This window comes from Apodemus sylvaticus, chromosome 5, assembly GCF_947179515.1.
Source record: "Apodemus sylvaticus chromosome 5, mApoSyl1.1, whole genome shotgun sequence".
NCBI classification, from domain to species: domain Eukaryota; kingdom Metazoa; phylum Chordata; class Mammalia; order Rodentia; family Muridae; genus Apodemus; species Apodemus sylvaticus.
Window position 1 is genome coordinate 7,748,313 of NC_067476.1, and position 17,146 is coordinate 7,765,458.

The 17,146-nt window shown below is 50.1% G+C and overlaps 2 protein-coding genes across 6 annotated transcripts in view; one reads left to right on the forward strand and one right to left on the reverse strand.

The window, feature by feature from the left end:
• Nucleotides 1-12,121, forward strand: part of Tsc1 (TSC complex subunit 1) — a 48,355-nt gene extending 36,234 nt beyond the window's left edge. For 4 of the 5 annotated variants that reach the window (XM_052181980.1, XM_052181981.1, XM_052181982.1 and 1 more), the window contains exons 16-23: nucleotides 354-397; nucleotides 1,100-1,266; nucleotides 2,192-2,374; nucleotides 3,328-3,438; nucleotides 3,914-4,036; nucleotides 6,790-6,977; nucleotides 7,048-7,209; nucleotides 7,646-12,121. In XM_052181980.1, coding sequence (XP_052037940.1) covers nucleotides 354-397; nucleotides 1,100-1,266; nucleotides 2,192-2,374; nucleotides 3,328-3,438; nucleotides 3,914-4,036; nucleotides 6,790-6,977; nucleotides 7,048-7,209; nucleotides 7,646-8,162 — 1,495 coding nt within the window. In that variant the 3' untranslated portion in view covers nucleotides 8,163-12,121. The remainder of the gene's footprint in view (nucleotides 1-353; nucleotides 398-1,099; nucleotides 1,267-2,191; nucleotides 2,375-3,327; nucleotides 3,439-3,913; nucleotides 4,037-6,789; nucleotides 6,978-7,047; nucleotides 7,210-7,645) is intronic. The other variant, XM_052181984.1, reaches the window with a different exon arrangement.
• A 1,112-nt stretch (nucleotides 12,122-13,233) lies between these two features.
• Nucleotides 13,234-16,501, reverse strand: Spaca9 (sperm acrosome associated 9). The gene is made up of 3 exons (XM_052181082.1): nucleotides 16,358-16,501; nucleotides 14,088-14,290; nucleotides 13,234-13,570 (listed from the first exon to the last, which is right to left on the reverse strand). The coding sequence occupies exons 1-3, from the start codon at nucleotides 16,499-16,501 to the stop codon at nucleotides 13,234-13,236; spliced, it is 684 nt and encodes a 227-aa protein (XP_052037042.1).
• Nucleotides 16,502-17,146: the final 645 nt, after the last annotated feature.

The following is a 17,146-nucleotide window of genomic DNA, read 5'->3' on the forward strand; positions in this document are numbered from 1 at the left end:
TCCTAAGCCACTGCAGATTCTGACCATGAGAAAAGGAGCTACCTCTCCAGTTGAAAGACTGTTTTCTTTGGTTGAGGGTGCAGCTCCATTGGTCAAGTGCTTGCCTTGTATTCATAAAGCCATTTGATCCCAGCACCATATAAAATGGGGCACAGTGCCCTGTGCCTGTATTCCCAGCTCTTGGGAGATAGAGGCTGGAGGGTCAGAAGCTCAACATCATCCTTGACTGCATAGCAAGTTCAGAGCCAGCTTGGGCTACATGAGACTTTTTCAAAACATCACCACCACCATTAGAAAGTCCAGGTTCATGTTTTCAGGATCAGATCAGTAACTTGCGTAAACTCTGTTCCTAGGTTGTCCTTGCCCAGCAAGTCTGTGGACTGGACCCACTTTGGAGGTAACGTTGCTTCAGCACACATCCAGACCCACTCACCACTTCTCTGTCCTGAGGGTGCCCTCAGGAAGGGACTTCCTTTGGTTCCTTTCCAGTCAGCTTACCTGCTTACTGAGAGGATCCCAAGTTTTGCAGTCAGGGTTTGGTGATTTTAGGGAGTGGCAAGTAGTGAGCTAGGGAGTTTAGTGAAGTGAGCAGCACCACATTTCCCTAGAGAAGATGGACTTGGTGGGAATGTGCTAGGAAGTCTCCAGGGAAGCACCAGTGAAGGACAGTGACAGAGAAAGGAGGCCAGACGTACCTCCATGATCAGACCTCTTCTGGTTCCACTTTTGGATGCTTTAAAGGGAAGGAAAGTAGAAGATTCTCCCATCTCTTAAAAATGGTGGTGCTAGGAACTAGCAATCTGGGAAGTGTCGGAATTGTGTGTACACATGTGTGAAGACATGGTCTCTCACTGGCCTGGTCTCTCACTAGCCCGGAGCTTGTTAATGTAGCAAGGGAGGCTGGTTAGCAAACCCCAAGGGTGCTGCCTCTTTTTATATGTGTTTTGGATATCAAACTAGGCTCCCATGCTCTCAGTCTTCATGGACTGAGCTGGCTTCTGAGACCCCAAGAATTGTTTCTTAAGTGAGGCATGGGAGGGCCTTGATGGAACTATGTGTAAAAGGCCTTTCTGCCACCTTCCCTCTGCTTTAAAATCAGGCTCTCCTCCCTCAGATGAGATCCGGACCCTCCGAGACCAGTTACTTTTACTGCACAATCAGCTGCTGTATGAACGCTTCAAGCGGCAGCAGCATGCACTGAGGAACAGAAGGCTCCTGCGCAAGGTGATCCGCGCAGCAGCTCTGGAGGAGCACAATGCAGCAATGGTGAGCGGTCAGGGTATATCCGTCCACACGCTGCTTTGTAGAGAGCAGCTGCCGAGTGGGGATCCCAGCTCTGCCCTAAGTGGCTGAGGGTGGGCGGGCGGGAGGGTGGGAGGGCGGGAGGGCCGCTTAGCCTGTGAGGCACAGGTGTGTGCCGCTAAACCTCATAGCTTCTCCCACATTCTCAAGAACCGGAGAACAAGTGTCTTCATGACTGCTTGACATTCATGTACGGGCGGAAGGAGTTTATTTTTCCTGCTGGTAAGCTGTTTGTTTCATGGCACAGAACTGAAGGTATTTGATGCCATGGATGTAAAGCCAACCAGATACGGACTTTAAAGGTCGGGTTTTACCTTAAGCTTTTGGGGTTTTTGTTGAGGGGTTGCTTGTTTGTTTGAGACAGGGTCTCTCCATATAGCCCTGGAACAGGAACTCACTATGTAGATCAAACTGGCCTCAAACCCACATAGACCTGTCTACCATTGTTTCTGCCTCCCCAGTGCTGGGATTTAAGGTGTGCACCACAACAGGTGACTTAGGTTAAGCCTTCTGATGCCTCTTTGCCTATTCTGTAGATAATAAGTGATAGTGGCAGTCTGTGTTGTAGCCTGTGGTATTAACTCATACCAATGAGCATTTGCTCTGAGTGTTCAGTCAGGGCCTAGCATTTTAGAGGACTACCACACTGTATTCAAGGTCCTCAGTAGGCAGCTAGGACTATAGTAAATATCAGAAGTTCCTTGAGGAAAGTTCCATGTGCTAATGTGCAGTTTGGAAAACTTTCGACAGTAGAGAGGCACCAGACCCATAAGTATGATTAGAATTCCAGAGCAGTGTGTGACTGTCAATGTTGGTGACATGTGTTAACCGTGAGTGTCATTGCCCGTGTTGGTGGCAGCTAAAATGATAGTGTCTCTGCCTTTGCTAGAAAGATCAGTTGAAGTTACAAGAGAAGGACATCCAGATGTGGAAGGTGAGTCTTCAGAAAGAACAAGCCCGGTACAGTCAGCTTCAGGAACAACATGACACCATGGTGACCCAACTGCATAGCCAGATCAGACAGCTGCAGCATGACCGAGAAGAATTCTACAACCAGAGTCAGGAGTTACAGGTACGAGCTGCTGTACCATGTGGGGGGGTGGGGGGTGGGGGGTTGGGAGGGTGGGGTGGGGGGTGCAGAGGCGTGGTGTCAGCTGTGTCCTCTTGCCTCACTCAGCTTGCCTGAGATGAATGCTTTGCTCTGAATTGACAAGTGTATTGCATATAGGATGGATCTGAGGGCAAAAATCCCCAGCTTTCTCCGTTCAGTGCTCCCCTAGTGTTCCCAGCACCCTGAAGCCAAAAGAAACAACTTAATGTTCCTCTAAGCCAGCGGTTCTCAACCTGTAGGTCATGACCATAGGAAGAGTATGTATTTCTTATAGTCTGACATACCACTCAGTAGCAAAATTACAGTTGTGAAGTAACAGTGAAAATAAATTTATGTTTGGGTTTCCTAAGACCATCACAAATAGGTCAGGACCTACACACTGGGAACCACTGCTCTAAGTGGATCTAAATGCTCTATGGGATTGATTTCTCTTGGCATAGTGGCTGTTCAGAAACAACACACCTACATTTAAAATATTTTAGACTTCACTTTTAAATAGCCATTATTGCTAAGTCAAGTGACTCTGTTGTCACCATGCAGTGCTTTGGCTTCAGTATCAGTAGACAGTGACATTTTCATTTCTCCCTCTACTCTGTTTTCTCATATTGCATTTTTAGCACATAAATCATTAAAAGCCCAGCGTTGCCAGGATGTGGCATTATCCACACATGTGTAGCACCATCTCAACCAATTAATTGGTAGTTCCCACAGATGTCACTGTAGTCCCCTTAAAAGAGTGAACTGTCTGGGCCCGTTTCTGTGTAGTCGCATGGTCTGGGACATGCAATTTTGGACTTGTAGGGATTGGGTCTTTGGGAAATCCCCCCGCCTCTTATTTTAAGTAGTAAGAGACTCAGAATCTCTCCTTTAAAGTTGCAAAGTCTCGTAACCTCACGGCCAACTGTCTTTGGTAGACAAAGCTGGAGGACTGCAGAAACATGATTGCGGAGCTTCGGGTGGAGCTAAAGAAGGCCAACAACAAGGTGTGCCACACTGAGCTGCTGCTCAGCCAGGTCTCTCAGAAGGTAAGATTAGATCCCCACCTGCTGACGCTTCTGTCAGGCCAGAAGGCATATTACTTGTGTGTCTGTATTGGTGACCCAGCAGTGAGCTATTCTACCTGAAAACATTTGGTAACATTTGGAGACATTGGTGCTCAATGTTATGAAGTCTGTTAAGGCTTTTGAGCTGTGGCTTTCCGTGGGTATTCAGTGAGATGTGTCATATATTCAGAAACAGGTGAGTTCACTGGGGCTTTACATAGCTGCTTCTGCTCCAGTGTTCTTGAGCTAGCTGTATTGAAATGTGTTCATGTTGCTTCTGTGCAGAGAACAACCGTGTGTTTCTGCTGCCCTTGGGTGCCTTCTTCTCCATTAGCCATGGGCTCAGTGGGAAGGGTTTATTCTGCCCTGCATTGCACTGTGCTCCTCCATAGTTACTGTCCCTAGCCATTGCCTAGTTTTGCCATGCTGAACTTGCACTTTCACTTCCGTCTGGCAGCTCTCCAACAGTGAGTCGGTGCAGCAGCAGATGGAGTTCTTGAATAGGCAGCTCCTGGTGCTCGGGGAGGTCAATGAGCTATACCTGGAGCAGCTGCAGAGCAAGCATCCTGACACCACCAAGGTTAGTGGCCAGGGAACTGAAGCACAAAGCTGTACCACCTGGCCCCGTGTTCTGAGAGCAGCCAGGCCCAGCCACACAGCAGTGTCCAGGCAAGGGAAGACATGCAGCACGCATGTGCCCTGGTGGGGCTGCTTTGTCGGGGTCCAGGGTACATGAATGTCAGTTAGTGTTCTCCTCTCTGGACAAACTGACAAAAGTAACTGAAACAAGGAAAGGTTTATTGGTTCACAGTTTAAGGGGACATGGTGAAGGAGTGTGACCACGGCTCTCACTGTCATAGTCAGGAAGCAGGGAGAGACGAGTGTGTGTAGTCTACATAATTAATCTCTTACAGACAAGCCCAGAGCTTTCTTTCCATAGTGATTCTGTACCCCATAGGTTGGTAAGATTGGCTCTCACACAGTGAAAAGCACGAGATGTGAGTGCTGCCAAGCAGGAGTGAGAGGCAAGATGGGGGTAGCCAGTCTGTCTACCAGCCCTTCGGGACCCACAGTGTGTGCACTGCTCAGCCTTAGGACCCGTGCCACTGTGCTTCCTTCTCCTGAGAGTCTGCTCCTGCTGATGTTTGTTTGGTCCTGGTGTCTGTGTGGAGACCAGTTAGTGTTTGCCAGTGTGCTGAGACAGACACTCCTGTCACTGTACAGTTAGCTTTGGGCAGTTAGAAAGGAACATGGTTGGAATTTCCATAGAATATACTCTGGTGCTCTGACACTGCTCCTCTATCAAATGCCTTTAGCGCCCTCAAAGGTCATCTGTGGTCTCCGAGTGGAATGCTGTCTCAGAACAATTCATTGGAGAGTTGCTTCTTAATTCTCAGCCTCTAGTTCAGGCTCTGGAGGATGTCAAAAGTAGAACTACCTAGAATCCAACTATTAATTACCCTGGAGCCAGAATAGTTTTGAGAGAATGTGGGTAACAGACCCAAGGACTCACCCCTAAAGAGCTTGCTGAGCTATGTTCTTTTTCAAGATAGGATATTCCTATGTAGTTTTGGCTGCCCTGAAACTCTCAGACCAGGCTACACTTGAACTCACAGAGATGCACTTGTCTCTGCTTCCCATGTACTGGGATTGAAGGTGATGCCACCATGTCTGGATGCTGTTGAAATTACTTTCTGATGCCTACAGAGAGATGACGCATAGCTAGCTGGACTGGCTTCTGTTACTTGGAACCGACCCTGATATTGGCAGCAGCCATGTCCCCTCCTGGGAGCTGTGTGATGGCTATGAGTTGTTAAGTCCACTCATGTTAGCTGGGATGCCTTCTGTTCAACATCACAAAACAAAACAAAACAAAACATCTTGCTTAAAAATACAGAGTTTTATTGTTTTGTTTGACAGAAAGTCCTGAGCCAGGTGAATTCCAAGTTGATTAGGGTGGCAGTTTCGGATCATTATGAGGAAGCCAGGCTCTTGAGCCTTTCTCCGGCCATCTTACATGTTGGCCTTGTCGTCCAGCTAGCCACACAGATACACCAGGTGTCCCGCACAGGCCAATCCCATGGTGTTCCCCTGCCATGGGTGGGTGTATCTCAGCGAGAAAAACCTTTCTCAAAGCCTTTCTGCATGCTTCCTATCCCATTTTCCTTTTTGTTAGGTTTGAGGGGTGCTTGGTACTAGCCTGGGAGGGCCTTGAGTGGCCTAAGATCTGCCTCTGGGTGGGGAGCTGGGTTCCTGTTCTTCAGATCCATGGAGAAGGAGCGGGCATCTCACAGGCTGTATGGGTAACTGAGATGCCTGGCCAGGGCTTGTTGATTTAATTTCTAGTGTGAACATCCATAAATAAGTACTGGTGTCACTATTGCTGTGAGGGTTGGGTCTAGGGCCCCACAAGTTTCCAGTTCTTCTTACAATGGATGGTTCGATGTTGGCCCAAAACCTTTGCACATCCTCCCATGTACTGTACCCATCTCTAGGTCACGTGTGAATGCCTGACATGAGGTAAACACCACATAGGCAGCTGCTAAGCTGTCTTATTGAAGAGTAATGACAAGAGTCCAGCACAGCACTCTGGAAACATCTGAGTTCCTGGTCAGCACTAGGCTCAATGCCTTCTGGGAAGGTCACATCCTTATAACTTGCAATTTAGGCTCTTCCTGAAAACCTTGTATGGTGGAGGTAGGGTGGAGAGGGTGGTGCGAACACATAGTAACACTTGTTAGGAAAGCCTCCTTTCTACCCTTCTGGGGGCACATCAGTCTACAGTTACTATGGATTTCCCATGTGTCTTGGTTGGCAAACTTTGGCAGGTACCCAGCCTAAAAATGCTGCTTCTCCTGAGCAAACATGTCTTCTTAGTCACCATCTCAGCTGCTAGAGAAGAGGGAGGAAGGGTGAAAGAAGGCAAATGGCCACAGTGCCATTAATCTGAAGCCACAGCTGTGCAAATTGCTTATTTGGTTGTAAACGCCTTATTCAGTATTGTGATAGGCATGGTCCTGTAGGCTCTGGTTCACTTTTCATCTTTTTTACTGGTATTGCATGTAGCTTATAAACAGAGTAAAGATATCTTTCTCTCACATTATGTCTAGGGGCACTTATGGTCATCTGCTTTCGTAAACATGCTGTGGTGATGTCTTTTGATGTTTGAGATGGTTTCCTTAGGGAGAGACATCAAAAATGCCTAGCCAGCCTGCTTGCCAACAAGCCATCCTCACTCAGCTGGGCTATGACACTAAGTGCCTCTCGGTGTTGAGGACACTGTAGTTACCCTGTGCACTTGTCTGTAAGTACTGACTCCAGACCTTTTTATAGGAAGTAGAAATGATGAAAACTGCATACCGGAAAGAACTAGAGAAAAACAGAAGCCACCTTCTCCAGCAGAACCAGAGGCTGGATGCCTCCCAGAGGCGAGTTTTGGAACTGGAATCTCTCCTGGCCAAGAAAGATCACCTTCTCCTAGAGCAGAAGAAATATATTGAGGATGTCAAGAGCCAGGCGAGGTGACTCACTGGAAAGGTGTGGGTATGGGTGTAGCCCCTTCCCTATTCTGAACCATGCCCTGTCTTTCAGTGGGCAGCTGCTGGCTGCAGAGAGCAGGTATGAGGCTCAGAGAAAGATCACCCGGGTCTTGGAACTGGAGATCCTAGACTTGTATGGCAGGTTGGAGAAAGATGGCTGCCTACAGAAACTAGAAGAGGACAGAGCAGAGGCAGCAGAAGCAGCAGAAGAGAGGTGGGTACAGCCACACCAGGCTCTGCAGGAGGCAGGGCGGGTCCCACGTGGGCACTGGGCTGCCATTCTCTGCTCGTTTTTCTTGTTCGCTGGCTGTGCTCAGTCTGCTCGTACTGTTTGATTCTGTCATCCGGCATAGCCCAGGTGTCACCTGCGCTTCAGTGAGACTCTTGCTTGTAGCCGCTGTCACAAAAGAAGGGGTGGGGCAGGGCTGGAGGGATGGCGTGGTGGATAAGGGTGCTGCTCTTGCGGAGGACCTAGGGAATCTGACACCGTCTTTTGGCCTCGGGTATCAGACACACACACACACACACACACACACTCATACACATGAAATATTTAATTAGAGGAGCATGCAGGGTCGGGAGGCAAGTGTAATTTTGCATTTCCTCTGCAGTGCTGCATTCCAGCTGCATTCTCTCTGGGTCTCTTACAGGCTTGACTGTTGTAGTGACGGATGCACAGATTCCTTGGTAGGACATAACGAAGAAGCTTCTGGTCATAACGGTGAGACCAGGACCTCCAGACCTGGTGGCCCCCGGGCCAGCTGTGGAAGTAGAGTCACTGGAGGCAGCAGCAGCAGCAGCAGTGAGCTTTCCACTCCAGAGAAACCCCCGAGCCAGAGGTTCAGCAGCCGGTGGGAATCTGCCATGGGCGAGCCCTCCAGCAGCATCCCCACCACTGTTGGCTCACTTCCCAGTTCCAAAAGCTTCCTGGGCATGAAGGCCCGGGAGCTGTTCCGTAATAAGAGTGAGAGCCAGTGTGATGAGGACGGCGTGACCATGAGTGGCAGCCTTTCTGAGACCCTGAAGACAGAACTCGGCAAAGACTCGGGCACAGAAAACAAGACTCCCCTGAGTCTAGATGCCCCACACCCATCTTCACCAAACTCAGACAGTGTGGGGCAGCTGCACATCATGGACTACAATGAGACTCATCATGAGCACAGCTGAAGAGGGTCTGTCAGTGTTACTTTGCGTCTTTGTCGGCACAGAACAGAAAGTGTGAATGCACAGTCTAGGCTTCTCTGTTTCCAGGGTCTGAGCAATGGCTTGTGCAGAGGGAATGGGACAGAGGTCCTTTGACAGAGGGCGGAATATGGGATGATGGTTTTTGGGTCTGGCATTGAGACGCTCCCTTCACCTCGCCCCAGCCTCTTTCATTTACCCAGCAGTATGTACTAACTGAGGGCCCGTGCTTTATTCTCTCCCTCCCACCAATGGTCATGTCATTGAGCCTGTCCGTCTGAGGCCCCAACATACCACCCTGTTCTCCTGAGGCTCCGACAGCTGGGTGGCTCTTGGGTAGACCAGGCAGTTAGTGGTACTGCAGGTAAGTCCAGTTTTGTCCCTTCCAGGAGGATATAGCCTACAAAGCTGTCTTTACAGGAGCATTCCCACTGCTTTTTGGTTCTGAAGTTTAGCATCTAAGCCACAGATCTAGAGAAACCGGCTCTCTCACCTCTGCCTTTTCTTGGCAGTTCTGATATGCTTCCTAGAAGGTTCTGTGAGACTACCAGTTGCTTTGACAGTGCAGTTGGCACTGTGGAGGCCACACTGCCTTAACTCTCTGGAACGCTCTTACCCCTCTGCCCCACTACCTCTTATTTATTTGATATTTGCTTGAATGCTGGCACTGTGCTGCCGTGGGTGGGTGTGTAGGTATTCATCCTGCAGTCTGCAGACAGTGGGGAGTGGTCACTAGGAGGGGCACCTAGGATGCCGTGCTCATGTGAATGTGTGCCTCTGGCTGGCCTGGTTCTTCCCCTTGGGTCCAGTTGCCTTGTGCAGCTGCAGCAGACAGGCCTGGGAGACAGCGCTTCCTTGTAGCTTATGGAATGATCGCTGTTGGGCCGAGGGATCGCATTGCCACACTAGGTTCTCACTGCTTTACATCAACTCTGACTTTGGGAAAGATTCTCCCTGGAGCTTCATATCCAACACTTCTGTTAGGAACAGCAGAGCAACTCAGAGTCTGATAAAGGCTGGTGGCCTACACCACTGCCTACCCTCATACTCACGAGAGGTGACATCATCGGTCACTGCCAGAACATAGTGGTGGCAGAGAGCCCAAACTCAACCAGTGCTCCTGAAATAAATGCTGGAAGTGTGAGAGTTGTTGCCTGATATTCTGGCCCAGGCAAGGAGAGTCATGGGGAGGAGCCATGAGCTTGGATGGCTTGTTTCTATTCTGTAAGAAGAGGGTTTAGCTACGACAAAGCTCAACAAAAAGCAAATGGTACGAATCTTACTGCATAGGAAAGCTTCCAGCTTGAGGATGAAAGGCTTGAGTGTGGCAGTAAATATCCTAGCATCCTAAGGAAGGCAAGACTTCATGCCACCATGGCAGTGCTCTCTGAAGACCAGTCAGCCGTCTCACTGCTGGAGCTGACTGACAGTGCACAGGAAGGCACGCATGCCCCTGAGCGCTCTCAGACCAGCAGAGGGCGGCAGTCGCCCCTGCACACGGAGCGTGGGTGAGCCACGGCTGGCTTTTCATGTAGCTCTGCCCAAGCAAAGCGTAAACCCAGTACTCTCACCCAGTGTGGGAGTGGGCAGATTAGCAGGTCTCACAGGTTAGTGGTAGACACTGCTTCCGAGAGTCACCACCACCATCTGCCAGAGAACAAAATATTTAGAAAGAAAACTTAGACTGTACGGGTGATGAAAGTTTAGGGAGAAGCAGCAGCAGCATGGTAAGATAAGGTAAGCTAATGTGTAGGCTGCCATCTCCAGACTCACATGGGCCCTCTGCACGTCCCTCTCCAGCCTGTTCACACCTAACGGCAGAACCTAAACAGCCTGTGTGGTTCTAGAGGTTGGAGGACTGTGACTCTGAGTCATCTTTAAGGTGCCCACCCTAAACACTGGCTCTTTTCAAAGGACTCCAGGGGTAGTGGGTGGTTGGGTGGAGGCTTCTATTTTAGAGAGCAGTGACAGCTGATCTGGGAGTCAGTGGGTCACCTGGCATTGCCATGGGCACGAGCAAAGCTTCCGAGAAGCAGCCGAGTCCTGAGCCAAGGTACTAAAACAGCTGGTGTCATGGGCAGCCTAGTATGTGTGTTAAGGTTACATGGCCTTCATCCTGTAATCACTCGGACTGTGTGCTGTGGTTGCTGTCTCCTCGAGGAGACTGGAGGTTGTGTTTCTTGTGGTCCAGAATCAGTCAGAAGCACCCTACAGTACCACTGCAGCGTAGGAGCGGATCAGTGCCCAGGAGAGGAGCTAAGTACACATTTCCATGTCATATTCTTCCCTGACATCTTAGAATGTGCTTTAGGAGCAAGAGCAATATGGTAGTGAGCATGAGGGAACAGGTTCTAAGTGGCCTCCAGAGTCCGCAGCGCAGGTGACCTCTGGACTGAGCTGCAGAAGGCTCCAACTGTGTGACATGGTTATCAGGGAAATCACTCTTCTTAGAAGGCAAACTGTCACAACCCAGGAAAAGTCTGGTAGCCAGTGGTGGTTTAAAAAGCAGACAAAAATCTCCCTGACCCATGCTGCAGTAGCCAGTGGCTAAGCATCTCCCAGGGTGGCGGTGGCACCATAGGTGACAAGTGGTGGACTCAGGACCACTTGTAGTCTGTGGTCTTTAGTGCTCAAAGGAGAATGAGAAAATGTTAGCAGTCAAGAATAAAAGGAGCTGAGAGCTGACCACAGAGCTCAGGCTGCAGTAAGTATACAGAAAGCCAGGGAGGTGCAGTGTGCCCAGCCAGAGGGGACCTACCACCCGAAGCCAGGAAGAACTAAGGAGCAAACTGTGCTACATGGGAAGGTGAGGAGCTTTCTTTACTGGGCAGTAGGGGTGGGAGGTGCTGGGCATGCTGGTAGAGGTGCGGGTGTTGCGCAGGCTCAGTTTGCACTGTAGCATGTGGAGTCTGCCTCAGCCGGAGGCCAGTGGCCCTACAGCCTAGGACCTAGTTTGCTGCGCCTTCACCCCAGGGCCATGCTGTAAACCCATGCCATGTGCATTGGAAACAATATCCAGTGTGAGGACGTTTGTGTCCCTGTGCCCATCCAGAGGCTTCATTGCCCTGGGTTTAGCCTGTAGAGGTTTAAAAAAAAATGGGGGTGGTGGTGCGTAGAACAGATCCCTGGGCTGCTGCCTCCCCCCTCGTTCTCAGTCAGCATCCCGGTTGGTGAGTCCCTGGTGTGTTCAGGGGAGCAGTGCTTCTGTCTCTGGTATCACCTTGAGTTTTTTAATGCTATATAGAAAAGCAGCAGCAGCTACAACAAACTGCACCCTGACCATTTTTGGTCTTAGAATGAAATTAATGGGGGCGGAGAAGTGTCCTTCCCTTCTGAGAGCCCCAGTATTATCCACCCCTGGCTAAGTAGTCAGCCTGAGCCACTGGAGTAGACAAGGTTTTACAAGAACCCTAGGGTTCAAGGGCTCCAGATTGATCCTGCTTCCTGCTTCAGCTCACACAGTTGGAAGGGACAGGAGGATCTGATGCTCTTTTTTGGCTCCCTGGAAAATCAGGCAGGCAAGCGTTTTTTGCACTAGGAAGATTCATTGGTCACCCTTCATGAGACTGGGCCACAAACATTACCGAGGAGCAGGTTTTGCTAAGACATAGTTTAGTTTTATAATCAATCATGGATGAACCATATATGGCTAACTTGGAGTTTGAGCGAGGGGGTGGGGGGGCATATTCCCATCAATGAAAATGAATCAGATTTTTAAAAAACTTTTTAGTTCAATGGAAGTCACTTCTCAAAAGGTTAAACGTTCCCACTATGATCTTAAAAGCATGTCAAACAATCTGAATCAGACGCCATGAATATGGGCTGCAGAACATGGTACAGTCTCAGTGGATGGAATCAAAGGTTTGCTGTCCTTAGAATGTTCTAAAGTGTCAAGGCAGTTGCTTGTGTTTAACTGTGAACAAATAAAAATTTATTGTTTTGCACTCCGCAGTGTTGAGATGGAGTGGCTTTGTGCTAGCATTGGGGGAGGGGTGCAACGAGATGTGTGGCAATGTGTGGCAGAGGGCCACCTCCAACAACATGGCCACTCTAGTCTCCATCCCAAGTCCTTCTGATGGGACCTAGCAGAAGCTTGCCCTGGTCCTGGCCAGCTGTGTTGTGATATGCCATCACCACCACCTGTTTGCCTGGTGCCCCTGCCCTGAACTGATCTGTCTGAATAGGTCTCTTGCCAGACAGAGAGTTCACCCTTGGAGATGCCCCAGGCCGGCCTTAGTGGCCTGAGTCTCCCAGAGGCTGTCCACTCTGAAGGGAAGTGCTTGGCTTGACTGCAGAGGCCTCTGGTGATGTTCAGGAGGGCCTTTTGCCTGTATGGCCTCTAACAATTCCCTCTGATGTCTTATAAGTACAGAGTTTTTGTCGGGTAAATCCCAGGAAACCAAGCCAGGCAGAGAAGTGGTAGAACACTTTATTCTTGAATGTCTCCCCCCGAGGAAGCAACAGTACAGAAGCTAAGTCGTCCCCTGTGAAGGGAAAAATCAACAGTCAGACCTCACATCTGTCAAGCTGAGATGCCAGGATTATACATCTGATAGTGTGGGTACACTAGACTGCCATCAAGACCAGGCTGCTGTCTTGCTCAGACACACAAACCAGAATTCTTCTTACTTCTGCCATGGTCTCCCTCTCTCAACTAAAAGAACATACATCCCTTATTTTGGTCCCGAGAACTGAACACAAGTGAGCACAGCCTTCTAGTCCCCCCACACACCTGTTCATGAGAGACCTTCCAGCTCATCTTCAGTTTGCCCTTGTGGAGACAAAGAGCTAAGCAGGCTCCCCTCCAGCTGGTACTCTACAGAGCCAGAGGCCACAGTGTGGGCAGGAGGCCTGGGCATCAGCACATGGTCCTTCCTCTGGGACACACCCTGCCAACACCATATTGTTTGGGCAACTCCATGAGAGGGGATCCTTTCATCAACACGGAGGTCAAGAGGCGGAAGTGTTAGAAGTGAAAGGCAAGAGAGAGATTCTCAATAGTGTATTGGCCCCAGTGAGAATGGATGACAGTGGAAGCCACATGGACATCCATCCACTACAGTTTCCCACCAGGTGGCCTCCAGGGAGGCTTCGGGGCGGCTTTGTCTTTCCCACTAGGTTTGAAGCTGTCTTTTGCAAGCTGCCTATACTTGTGTTTTCCTAACCACTGCTGGGTAACCGTGGTCTGGGCAGGTCTGGTAGTGGCTGGTGCTGCAGTTGCCAGGTTACCCAGGATCTCACTCACATGCTGCAGCACTTTGCGAGGCAGCTTCTCGGAATGAGCAATCCACTCTTTCATTAGGTCCAGGACTATAGGGATGAGGCTGACCACGCCTCCATAGTGGTTCCTGGCCTCATCGCAGCTGAGGTGGTTCACCACATCGTGCGGGTACCTGCAGGATAGTGAGCAGGTGGTGAGGGGATTTGACCTCATGGACTAGACGCACATAAACTTAGGCTTCGTCCTTCTATGTTCTGATCAGGAAAGTTCAAGGCCAAGAGCCCCAGGTACTGTGGTATTGGATGGCAAGAGCTGTTCACCACCAGGACCAGGGGTTGGAAACCTGTCACCTTTGTAAAATACTGGCTACTACCTTCAACCCTTCTCACCCTAACATCTTAAGAGCCCATGACACTCCAGATTCTTTAGCATCACAATGGAATCCCAGGGATTATAACTCCAATGTCCCTTCTGTAGTCGCCTTCTCCCTAGTCTAGTTCTACATCTCAGGAGACATGCTTTTTTTTTCCCCCTCCTGTGTCTGTGACCCAGTTTTAGGTCAGTTTGATTAAGTCAGTAATTTAGTTGGGGTCTAAGACTTGTATGAACTAGAGGCTGTGCCAGCGGGGCAGAGCCGACTCCTAGGTCCCTGTCCTCTCAGCAGAGACTCTGCCCCGTGACGGACTTACTTTGCTCTGAGGCTGCTCAAGTCATTGCTTTGGCTAACCAGGGTTTTGCATCTCTCGAGAAGGCTGTTGGTGACAGGGGTGCCGGAGTGCAGGGCCTCGAAGTGCTGGCAGAGCTTGTTGAGCTCCGAGCAGATGTCCATGAACATGAGCAGAATCCGCCGGTCAGTGGAGTTGTTGCAGTAGTGTTCCATGTAGCTCTGCACCTGCAGGGCCAGCATGTCAGGAGCCGCAGCAACAGCACACTGCCCCAGGCTTCCCGTGATCACGGGCTTCATAACTCAGAGCATTCGAATGTTCAGGTCATGACATACAGCTAATGTTTGTGTTCCAAGCACCATTGCTAGAAACATACTTCCCTAAGTCTGACCTCCCCTACTCTCACCTAAGTCCTCCACACTTGGTCGGGACTTTTTAGACACTTCCTAAATGCTAGAGGTTCAGACAAGTGAAAAGGACCTGCTTGGGTCAGAAGTGGACTGACTGACTTGCCTTCTCACACAGTTCCTGGGCTCCAACACCCTGCTTACCCAAACTACTGAGGAGGAGGAGAAATAAGAAACCTTTGGGCTGGTGTACTGTGTTCTAGAACTAGTCTGCTACTGACTGTCCACAGGCCAATGCGGTGTGCTTTCTACCACAACTAAGATTCAGAGATCAACTACAGTATGTGTGTGTGTGTTGGAGGGTGGGGTGGGGGTGATGATTGGGGGGGGGGGGAAAGCACAAGTTCATACCAGACCTCATATAGCAAGTATGCTTCTAGACCCCATGTGACTGTGCAGGTAGCATGGGGTCTGAGCCTAAAAGGAACCACACAGCCTGCTGAGAACACGAATTCTCTGCCTGTGCTCCCACTTGCTGGTTGGGGGTCTTTTGCCAGTTACTTGGGACCATTGAGGGACTTTGCTTCTGAGCACAGATGAGTGAGATGAGGTGAGTGGTCTCATTTAAAAGAATGAGCTCCAGGACTGAGTGATGGATTCAACCATGTCACAGCCAACTGTACTCTCTGGAGTGAGGAACGGGGCATGGCCGCTTCCTCCACATGCCACACTGTCTCTGTCTAGATGGGGCCACTGCTTCTTAGTGATCTGAAGGGATCCCCTCCCAAGCTTGAAAGGGGCAGAGGTTTCCAACAGCTCACCATCCAGGCACCTGGGGTAGGGCTGCTTCAAAGTGTCACCACAACACAGTGGCATCCTTGGGCTCCCTGGGTGTTCGAGGGCGAACCCTTCTGAACCTGAGGTGGGAAGCCCCACCATACAAGTACTTAGGTGAATGGGACTTGGGCCACTATTAGAGGCTGAAAGTCTGTCCCATGTGCTAGGGGAATGTAAGCAAATGCCCTTTCAGTAGTCCAGGGGCAGAAGCATGGAACAGTGGACCACTGTGGTAGATAGTAACTGGGGATGCCGGCTGCAGGCATGGATTTTCTTCATGTTGGCATTTTTCAAGTAAAAAAAAAAAGGAGAGAAAATTTTTACAAAGTTTAGAAAAAGAATGTTGAAAAGTGCCTTTGGCAAAGGTCGCTTGTTTTCCTCAGTCTCCTTTCTCCTGAGTACTTGGAGCCGGTACCACACTTATCCCCAGGCCCCTTTAAGTCCTTCAGGGGAGCTTGACTCCTTTGTAGTAACCTTTAGTTCTAGGGTCCAGCCTGTGTGTGCGTTCTTAACTGCCCTGCGGGCTGGGGGCCCTAAGGTCCAGAAAGGCCTCCACCTGCCACTGAGTGAACTTGGACAATAGTTCATCCTTAAAGAAACTGGCTAAATAAAGCGATGAGCCTCTATCAGTGAGTTGGGCCAGTTGCCCGTTTGTGGCAGAGTCTGTTGAAGGGACCCTTACCTACCGGCTCATCAACAAAGCCTCAGTGCTCAGCCTAGCTAACACTGGACACTTGAGTGCTTAGTATGGGCTACAGATGCTGTCATTAGATATGCCTTACAGGTGGGGAAACTGAGGCTTAGTGAGATAATGGTCACTGGCTCAAGGCTACAGGGTGGCAGGCAGACTTAGGCCCAAGCTGTCCGAGTCTCAAGCCGGACTTTAATCACTGTTATATGGTGTGTCTAACAGAGGGACTCTCTCCATCAGTTAGAATCCGGGTCCGCATTCCAACTCATACGCACCTGTCCTCTCCGGGGCTCCAGTGTTCGTGTGTTTTGGGTGAGGGGCGGGGACACACACGCACATGCACACGCATGCGCGCGCGCGCACACACACACACACACGCACACGCACACGCACACACACACGAGCACGCCAGACATCACCTGCTCGATACTGGAGATGGGCCGGATTTTGTCGTGGGCATTCTCCCGACAGTGCTCCAGAGCGGCGATGAAGGTGAACTGTTGCTGCTGGAAGAGCTTATACTTCTGCTCGATGCTGCGGAGGGACTCCTTCACCTCATTCATTGTTGCTCTTAGGTCTCACAGGACAGCAAGGGTCTATTGGGAGGAAGAGGAGAGCCTTGAAGCCCCGGGGACGGGGCCAGAACCTCTGTGCCGCTTCAGATGGAAGCATCCTCCCAAGGCAATGTGTCCCTCCTTTGTGGAAAAGGAAGCAGGGCACCAAGTCTGACCCTTGTCTGTTTACCCTCCCAGGACACAGTCTGCCATAAACTGTGACTTCCTTCACCCAGGGACAGTTTCTGGTCCTCAATGTCTCCAGATCACAGGGTTTCCCCCGCGTATACACACACACTATCTTTTGAGTGTGTGGGCACACAGTATCCGGGACCTCTCTGTGGCAGAACCAGTGATTCAAGGGCATTCCATAAGACCCCCAAACACCAGCACCGTATCAGTTTTTTAAAAGTGTCTATTATAGTGAAGTTGATGAAAGTCTGGGGATTCTTCCTGTGAGAAAACCAGGGTAAAGAAAGAGTTAGTGCTTAGTTGTTCTGTGTGACTCTCTCTCTCTCTCTCTCTCTCTCTCTCTCTCTCTCTCTCTCTCTCTCTCTCTCTCTCTCTCTCGTTTGCTCGTTTGCAGGTTTCCAGGGTAGGTATGGGTGTGGACTCTTCCCGTGTCTATTACCTGCATTACCAAGTGTAGGAAGT